The following is a 10,000-nucleotide window of genomic DNA, read 5'->3' as shown; positions in this document are numbered from 1 at the left end:
ACTCACATTTACACTCAAGTGTATTCAGAAGGTCACACTGGCTGTCGCCGGGCCGCCTTCCCCTCCACTCAATGTGAGACAGGGAGCGAAGCAAGATGGAGAACGGGCGTCTTTTCCTTGATGACTTCATCATTCTCTGCTATATTACCAGAGCTGTGTGCCCGACACGTGAGATAGCTGACAGCTTCACAGCCTGGGCCAACATGGCGAAATGAGCTAAACATGAAGCCTTTATGATCTTGGGATGTGTGTGTTTGGAGGTCGATTTTGATGCAGGATAGGAAATGCCACAGTACCTTTCTCTCTGCTCAGAGAGAGGATCCCAGAGTGTGCTACACACAGTCTCTCTGCTCAACAACCCGATCTGCAACATGTTGCAGAGACATCATGATGGGCTGAAATATGATTATTGGTCGGCAGCTAGAGGAATATTTCTACATGAAGCGTGTGTTTGGACGATCATTGATGGAATCACAGCAGTATTTCCCCTGCTTTTTTATAGAACTGACTGGTTTCACGCAGCTCTTAATGTGTATCAATCGCTAACGATTGATACACACCTAACACACCTCTAACACTTTTTATTGTTAAATTTGAACCATCACAGATTTGTAGGAAAGTGTATAATCAATCCCATAATAGTTAGAACATAAATCAGGAGACAAAACCTCATTGTAGATAACACCAAATTGCAAAAGAAATATCGATACAAAAGATGAATCTTAGAAGGTAATTTGTCCATTCAATCGAAGTTCATTGTCTCGTGTGATTATTAAAAGGCAGATTTCATCTCCAATATCCCTGATCTCCTGTAAGCTACTTGCTTGCTGCAAAAGGCCATTTGTGAGCTGAGCCCCCTTTAATTATGTTTCCAGATAGCTCAGACCTCATGCTGCTGTGTCTGGACACCAGAAGCGAGATTCGAATAGTTCCACATGCTTGAAGTCATTTACCTTATCATTATTCTGGTACATAGTATTTGCAATATTCCCTCTGGAAATAACATTGTCTTAGGCCACAATATGGAATATACACGTGATAGTCATATCGATTATCAACCCCTGGAGCAGAGATCTATACTGTAACTGGTTTGATTACAACATGATGTGCATGAGCGAATAGTGAGTGACACAAAATGCATTACTACTGTAATCAAAGGTCATTATCGAGGTACAAGCTGAATAATTATGTGTTGTTCGGTTAACAAGCAATTAAAACAGTCTGGGAATTGTGTAAACGGAAATGAAATGGTGAAATGAAATGAGATATCAATATGATAACAGGGAACAGTCGCAGAGAGTGGCATGGCGTTCTAGGGGATTACTAGAAGTGTACATTAACACAGCCCACCTGTGCTGGTGGGTTGTTCATTCAGATTAATATTAAACACAACAAATGGCAGGCTATTTCCAAAATTGATGCTTTCAATTCTGGTCAGCCTCCAGTGCTGAATGCCTGCTCACCACAATAGCCACGGACAATCCACTACGGGAGCCCTGGCCATGCTGGAAGGGCTGGCACAGATTCACAAGGAACATTTTGTGCAGAACAAAACCTTTTCTGTGGTTAAATCTGAACATGTGTTTTTTGAGGTATGGATGTAAATGAGTTTGGAGTATAGGTCAGTATTGAGAAGGGGAACCAGTTCCATTTAAAGGGGACATATTATACCCCCAGGTGTGAGTGTGATTAGTCCTTACAAGCCGTTTCGAAAATCTGCCCCATATGACATCATTAGTGGGCGTGTCCCCCTAGATCTGTGCTGGATAGATCAGTCTACCAGCCAACCAAGTGGACTGAAGTAAACGTTGCTCATCTATCCAGCACAGATCTAGGTGGACACACCCACTAATGATGTCATATGTGGCAGATTTTCTAAACGACTTGTAAGGCTAATCACACTCACACCTGGTGGTAGAATATGTCCCCTTTAAGATAAGACTAGATTGCAGAGACACAGAGCAAAGCTTACTGTCTCTCTCCAGTTTGGCCAATAGAATAGTGAAATATAATTTCCCCTTAGCTCACCAACTGATATGACAGTGGAGTACATAATATGTGTTCTCCACATGTGTAGTCTACCACATTGAGTCTCATGTTAGTGCAACACGCATGTTCAGTCTTCATCTGAACAGCGGCAGAGGACAGAGGAACATGGTAGACGTCAACTCAGCATGGGAGAGGTTTAGGTAGGCTCACGTAAGGAGCACGGTACTCTTTATTATTCTCTACAGCTAGTTGGCTGGGTCAGTTACAGGACTTGTTGTTTGGATGTTGATTCACCATTCTATGTAGTCAATGTGTTGGTTTCGATCTCATCCTACACTTTGTTCTACGCTGGCTGTAAACAAGCGATGGTTTGAGCATCCTGTAAACAATGGTTGCGATGGGTTTCCTGGACAGCTGCTAGCATTCATTTCTGGATCTCAAACCTGGCTAGCTTGGCAGCGGTGATAGCATTGGTTATAGCGTTGGCAGTCAACAACACCACCTTGGATATTTTGGTAGTTTCATTTCATTGTGGTATGTATGTACAAGTTGTCATTAAGAAATGTGCTGTTTTAATTTATTTGATCATTTAAATATACATTCAACAATATGTTTTGTATGTGTGCAATATACACAACAAAGCAATGTTCAGGCTGCATCGTTAGATGTGCACAATAGTGCATAAAAATCTTATGTGAGAAAAATAAGAGCAATACATATCTGAGAAGTAGGTCAATGATGGTGGAATGCTAAAGGCTGAATGTATGTGAGTTAAGCTGCTATTAAGGCTGTGAGTGCTTTTGACTATTTGCAGGCACTCCTTTGCCAAGTCCGGTAGCCAAGCAGTCCTTTATAACACTGGATATCTAGTTATGGGTATCATTACTTAACCACTTTTCATTGTGGTATTATTACTGCTGCAGAATTATTCCAAATGCTAATATTGCCATAAAAGCAGGCAATACTTTTCTCTACATCGTATGTCTTGTTGTGGATTAGCAAAGTATTATCCTGTTGCCGGCCTGGTAGAAAATAACCGAGTCCTATCAATTCAACTAACTGAGAGAGCGTGAGGAATTGGGGAGTCCGGATCAAGTATTGACTTTATTGTTACCCACAAACAAGCAACAACAAAGCCGAGTGAGGTTTGCAAAGACACTGCCGGGTCATTCGATCCCGGTCTTTTTTATTCTTTCAAACTGAGCTGTTTTGCATATGTATGACCGCCCTCTGCATATACTCAAGATCGCCTTATATGGTAAGGACGGTCAGCCATACATTCCTTTAAGTATGTGGTCATCTTCTGCAGTGAACCTAAACAATGGACGGACGTCAGTACACCTTGGCACCACTCTCTGGCGCCGTGTGCGGCTCTCAGAGGTGATTTAGCTGCTTTCCACTATTAATGTATCTATATGATATATAGGCCTGATAATACTCATAGTTAATATAAAAAGTAATGGTTAATTCCTCCCATACCGGTTTGATGAAACCAGCGGCAGATGTCAAAGGATCGCTCTGCTGCACTCATGGACTCTTCCTGTCTCTGATAGAAATTTTGACCACTAATAACGGGTTAGAAGGTTTATTCCCAGTTAGATCCAAGTAGAAACATGATTCACACTACAGCCCACATTATTTTATTACAAAATGAGCTTGTTCTTTTTGCCTGTTCTCCATTGCACACCCACACAAAAAAATGTGTATCAAATATTGACCATGAAAAGTGTGTCTACGTGTTCCTCACTCAGCACACCATCTTATCTTTAGTTTGGACAGTGTGGACGGTGTTGGAGTGTTGGCTATGTGGGCCTCCAGGACCGGGCTGGATCCTTAGTAACAGGTCCTCTCCTTCAGTGGGCCGATACGGGGTGCTGCCACGGTCCTCTCCTTCAGTGGGCCGATACGGGGTGCTGCCACGGTCCTCTCCTTCAGTGGGCCGATACGGGGTGCTGCCACGGTCCTCTCCTTCAGTGGGCCGATACGGGGTGCTGCCACGGCCCTCTCAGTCACAGTGATGATCTCTGATAAGTAACGTGATGGTTCTGTAGCCTTGGACCAGGGGAACCATCTTCACAGCTTTGTGTTGGACTGCAGGTTACCTATTTAAACGTTAATTCTCTGCCTTCCCTCCCAACTCCACATGCTTACCACACGTCTACCGTGCGATGCTCCCCCAGCAGCTCCGAGCAGCCGTCACCTCAGAGTCTGACTCCTAGTGAGGAGTCTGTCAGCGCGCCCCTCCGCCCCACGTAGATAAGTACTGCACTGATCCCCGGGAGACTGGGGAGAAAACTGAAGGGAAATGTACCCTATCAACAAACTATGACACAGCTTCCCTCCTCAAATACACTTTCATGCCCTTTAAGACGTTCCGGCCCCTGTTTCTATAGCAGCCGGTCGGTCCCTGCGGACGCCCAATTCAATGTGCTCCAGCACTCAGCCTGCTGCAGGAACCCCACATCCTGACCAGCTCGCCAGCGGGAGATTCACCCTTCGCTTCAATCGAACCATCCAATACTGCGCAGTGCCACCAACCAATCACAGGACAGGACCTCACCCGTTCAATTAATGATTGAATTTATCGTACAATTCCAAAGTTGTCTGCAAGATGATAAAGATGAGCCTCAGCCATTCAACAGCATGGAATTATGAGGTCTAATGTAAACTACTATTAATAAAAGATTGGGTCGGGTCATATAACTTCAAGTAATGTCGGAATAAAAGGTATCTTTACTATTTATTTTTGGCAGGGCGGTAAATGAAACATGGACCGTTGTCCCACCTCACCAGCGGGGTGAGAGGTCTACAGCTAATTATCACAGACGTTGACGTACCATCCACACCTAAAGGTCACGTAGAAGCTTCCATTCATCCTCAGCAGCCTGTCTAGAGAGCAGTAGGAGACTGGAGCAGCCTGCAGTCAGCCCAACACGCTGAGAACAGGCAGCCACAGAACAGGCAGAAAGAAGCCGGAACAGTCAGCGCGTCCCGGTCGTCTGGAGCCAAGAAAGTGGCAGCAAAAGACATTGCACCGCAGTGTCGTCAAGGTTACAGTTCACACACACCCACACACACACACTCCTGTATCATATAGTAGTGGTGGTGCATTGTTGATTATGAAGACTGAAGGGAACAGCTGTGGCCCGCCCCACCGTGAACAATATGTTATGCAAGAGATAAAGATGAATCGAGAAATATGGAATAAGGAATGAAAGGTGGTGCGCACAATGCACAAAGGGAAGCAAAGACGTCTGGGTGCCCACCGTCGACACACTTTCTGGGGGCTTATCGCAACAACAGTGTTCACATCCGCGTAACTACCTCCCTGCCATCAGGCTGTCATACCAAAGCCTGACCGTGGAGAGATCCAAGGCCAGACCGCCTAATGATAAGCAGAGTGATGCTGCTACAGCCGGCTGACAGCTTGAGAGGTCCGGCGAGAGAGGGGCGGCGGGGATAGGGAAAGAAGATATGGCCTCTTCCTTTCTTCCAGAGATCATTACCATGAGAGAGAGGGACGGGGCGAGGTGGTGGTGGAGGGGGAGCGGGGGGGAGATGGTAATGGGGTTTAGATTACATTGTTTCTCTACTTTATTCTTCTTCTACTACTCTTATTTCTTCAGAAGGAAGACACCAATTTATTTAAGAGGGACGTACTCTTCAAAGCACATTAACGAGTACATCCACGGTGTGTTCAGCTTCAATAGAGATGATGGTCGTCATGGCGATGGTGTATAACAGGCAAACATCCACCTTCTGGTGGATCTGGTCAGAGTGACTGGCCCATTTTCATGTGTTTATATATAGACACACACACATGTTTTTCATGCTTGCTAGATTTGACTCAAATCATACGTGAGGGACAATTCAATCAGTTTTTTCAGTATTTCTTCCTCTGGGACAGATAACGTTTTTCATTTTCATTTTTTCCCCAGTAAGAGTATTTCCTGAGTACCGGCGTCAGGCTTCATGTAAGCCAATCAGCAGTGGAGTGCCGCACTGCAATAATGTGGAGAAGTCATAGATAACCGCTGCTGCTACGAAGGAGCGGACTCGCATCTCTCACTGGAGCCGTCTGCTGATTCAGCTCCCACATGTACGCTGTGACAACATGATTCATATTTGGCCCCAGACTCAACTGACTTAACTGTTCAATGCACACATAAACCCTGAGGCTGCTGCACCGACCCACACAGCGATGGAGCTGGGTGATCTAGTGTTGAGCCAAGGATTCACAAACACCAAAGAGGGATTCATAGTACACAGACTGGGGGAGCATTTACGTGCTCAATACGGAGATACAGCTGAGTGACTCCTCTTTAGATGCCCTGTCCGTTCAATTATTAGTTAACGAACCACAATTAAAATAAATTCCACTGCCTTTCAAATAAGCACTTCATTATTATTCTCAGTGCACATCCAAAAACCTTTAACCACCAACACCCAGCAGAGCACCTCAGTGATGAACACAGAGCTCAGAGTGCGTTCTACATGTGTGTGCTCATGGCCTCCCCAACAACTTATTCCCAGTTATTGCAGCGACTCAAATTGCATGATTGATGAGGCGAGTAGAGCTTGAAGACCCAAATGACTTAACGCGCCCCAGAGCCAAAATATAAAATCAACCTAATCTTCCTCTGGGTTTATCACCCCGCGGCAGTAAACTCAGCTGTTTATCATCCCAAGGTCGGGCGCTCACTGAAGAGGCTGTGGTAGCAGCAGAACTTCTGCCATCCTGACGTGTAAAAGCCGGTAGTTTAAATCAAAATGTATTCTTCAATATTTTGAATATTCAGTTTGTTATGTCAGACAGAGTGAGATTGCCCTATTCTCCAAACATTGAACTGATATAGCATATTGGGATAATCTGTATAGAATTTGTGGAGTTAGGATTTATTGATGAGCGTTACTGGTGTAAGCTGCAATACCCTGGTGGCTTTAGGGGGAAGCTCTGGGATCACCAGAAGAACAGATGCAATTGAATCCGGCCTCTAATCCTGTATTAAATCCCCAACATGGCAGCTTCTGTAACCCTCCTGAACATTGTTTGTGCTTTCGTTCTGCACAGGTGAGCAGCAGGATGGTGACCGGGGAGGCCGGAGGCAACAACTACTTGATGGCGTGTTGGCAGCCCATCCTGGTCCTGCTGTTGGGCACCGTGCTCTCCGGCTCCACCACCGGCTGTCCCTCCCGCTGCGACTGCAACGCCCAGGAGCGCTCGGTGGTCTGCCACCGCCGGAGGCTGGCCGGTCTCCCGGAGGGCATCCCCATCGAGACGCGGCTGCTGGACATCAGCAAGAACCGTCTCAAAAGCGTCGGGCCAGAAGAGTTTATGAATTACCCTCTTCTGGAGGAGCTGCAGCTCAACGAGAACATCATCTCGTCCATCGAGCCCGGGGCCTTCAGCAACCTGGCAAACCTGCGGACTCTGGGGCTGCGGAACAACCACCTGAAGCTCATCCAGCTGGGCGTGTTCACAGGCCTCAACAACCTCACACAGCTGGATATCAGCGACAACAAAATAGTGATTCTGCTGGACTACATGTTCCAGGAGCTGTACAATCTAAGGGCTCTGGAGGTGGGGGACAACGACCTGGTGTTCATCTCGCCGCGCTCCTTCCAGGGCCTCAGCAACCTGGAGTCCCTGAACATCGAGCGCTGTAACCTGGGCTCGGTACCCACCGAGGCCCTGAGCCACCTGCACGGCCTGCTGTCCCTGCGCCTCCGCCACCTCAACGTCAGCGCCATCCGAGACTACTCCTTCAAGAGGCTCTACCACCTCAGGCTGCTGGAGATCTCCAACATGCCGGCCCTGGACACCATGACCGCCAAATGCCTGTTCGGGCTGAACATCACGTCGTTGTCCATCACGCGCTGTAACCTCTCGGCCGTCCCCTACCAGGCCATCCGCCACCTGGGTCACCTGCGGTTCCTCAACCTGTCCTTCAACCCCATCCGCACGGTGGAGGGGAACCAGCTTCACAGCCTGCAGAAGCTGCAGGCCCTGCACCTGGTGGGGGGGAGCCTGGCCACCATAGAGCCCTACTCCTTCCGGGGGCTGAATCACCTCCGTGTCCTCAACGTGTCCAGCAACAGTCTGAGCACCCTGGAGGAGTCGGTCTTCCACTCCGTGGGGAACCTGGAGACCCTGGCTCTGTACGATAACCCCCTGGCCTGCGACTGCCGCCTCCTCTGGGTCTTCCGCCGCCGATGGAGGCTGAACTTCAACAGACAGCAGCCGACCTGCGCCTCCCCCAAGGCCGTGGAGGGGAAGGAGTTCAAAGACTTCCCCGACGTCCTCCCGCTGGACTATTTCACCTGCAGGAAGTCGACCATTGTGGACAACAAGATCCAGGAGAGTCACGTGGACGAGGGAACCACGGTCCAGTTTACCTGCCAGGCGCAGGGCGACCCGCCCCCCGTCATCATGTGGCTCTCCCCCAAGAAGGAGTACGTGACCACCAAGACGGCGGGGTCCAGGCTCAGCGTGACCGGCGAGGGCTCCCTGGAGGTCCGCTACGCCCAGATCAAGGACAACGGGACGTACCTGTGCATCGCCAGCAATGCGGCCGGCAACGAGAGCAAAGCCGCCCACCTCTTTGTGCACAGCTACTCTCCCAACTGGCCCCACCTGCCCAACAAGACCCACGCCTTCATCCTGAACCAGCCCAGTGACGAGGGCGCCAACGTGACCCGGGCCGCCGCCCCGTTCCCCTTCGACGTCAAGACGCTGATCATCGCCACCACCATGGGCTTCATCTCCTTCCTCGGAGTCGTCCTCTTCTGTCTGGTTATTATCTTCCTCTGGAGTCGAGGGAAAAGGAACACCACGTCTAAAATAGAGGTGGAATACTTGCCCCCGGCGGAGGACCTGGAGGAGGCCAGTCCCAACGAGCCGTCTGTGACTTTCAACATGAAGATCATGTGACTCACAACGACTTCAGTTCACAAACTGCATCGGGGCTCGGAAGCTCTCCTCTCATGCATCATGTGTCAGATTGGTCGAACTGAAAAGACGAACAACAGCAATTTGTCTACCCTAGACTGTTTACCTGCAGGAACAGAATCGGTACGGACACAGACACAACCTGAACTCTTTGAATTCCTGTGGGTTTTTATTGGCAGTAGCCTATAAAAAGACCAGCCGGTGTTGCAATGGACTTCACGCTCCTTTATACCAGCGAAGGGAGTTTGTCTTTAAACCTATCTACAGTTTTAATCTATATGTATTTTTCTGTATCTTGTTCTGTCCTTGTACTTTTTTGCAACGGCACAATAGAAATGCTCTGAATGACGTTTTGAAATGACAAGAGTCTAAAGAGCCAGGGTGATTATTTTGTGGTTATTCGTTTGGAGAGTCCCTTTTGATAAGTTTACATAACAAGGACTCAAAAACTCAAAAGATTGTATTACGCAAGATGTATGTGAAGTGTGAATATTATAGCTATTTCAACCGTTTGAGATGCAAAACATTAGCACAATACTTTCCAATCCGGGATATGGATTATTTCAAGTGTGACTTAAAAATTGAGATTTTTAATTTGATGCCTTACGTTTCCAAAGTTACGGCTGTCATCTGAGCAATACATTACGTTGATGTGTAACACATACTTCTATGTATTTTAATGATTTTATGATTTAAAGCTCTGGTGATATGTTAAATGTTGAAATACATATTTAAGGAAACAGGCAGATGGCAAGTCTATTAAAATAAACAACATTTCATACTAAAATGATTATTTTATTGTATGTTTCAAGAGTAAAAGCTGGGAAATATATTTCGAGCCTTCTGACCCACTGGAGTGAACAAGGCCTTTGTTCTTTGTCCATGGAGGTCAAAAAACCTCCCATTGGAGGAATGTAGGTCTTTAAACTGTAGGTCTTTATTCTTTAAACTTCTCGGCGAACAATCCATCGTATCACAACCCATACAACACATATCAGCAGAATATAGAACAGAGAGGTATACGGTCTGTTGATCCATAAAAATCGGATGTAGCGTGATCCA

General features: G+C 47.2%; 1 protein-coding gene across 2 annotated transcripts in view; it reads left to right on the top strand.

Annotated features, from left to right (window-relative positions):
- The window catches only part of lingo1b (leucine rich repeat and Ig domain containing 1b), a 13,211-nt gene extending 3,486 nt beyond the window's left edge, over window positions 1-9,725 (top strand). The window contains exons 2-3 of one of the 2 annotated variants that reach the window (XM_060071244.1): window positions 5,928-6,088; window positions 7,061-9,725. In XM_060071244.1, the coding sequence (XP_059927227.1) occupies window positions 7,073-8,920 (1,848 nt within the window). In that variant the 5' untranslated portion in view covers window positions 5,928-6,088; window positions 7,061-7,072 and the 3' untranslated portion in view covers window positions 8,921-9,725. The remainder of the gene's footprint in view (window positions 1-5,927; window positions 6,089-7,060) is intronic. The other variant, XM_060071243.1, reaches the window with a different exon arrangement.
- The last annotated feature ends 275 nt before the right edge of the window (window positions 9,726-10,000 follow it).

This window comes from Gadus macrocephalus, chromosome 14, assembly GCF_031168955.1.
Source record: "Gadus macrocephalus chromosome 14, ASM3116895v1".
Classification (NCBI taxonomy): Eukaryota; Metazoa; Chordata; class Actinopteri; order Gadiformes; family Gadidae; genus Gadus; species Gadus macrocephalus.
This window is presented reverse-complemented; position numbering and strand designations above follow the sequence as displayed.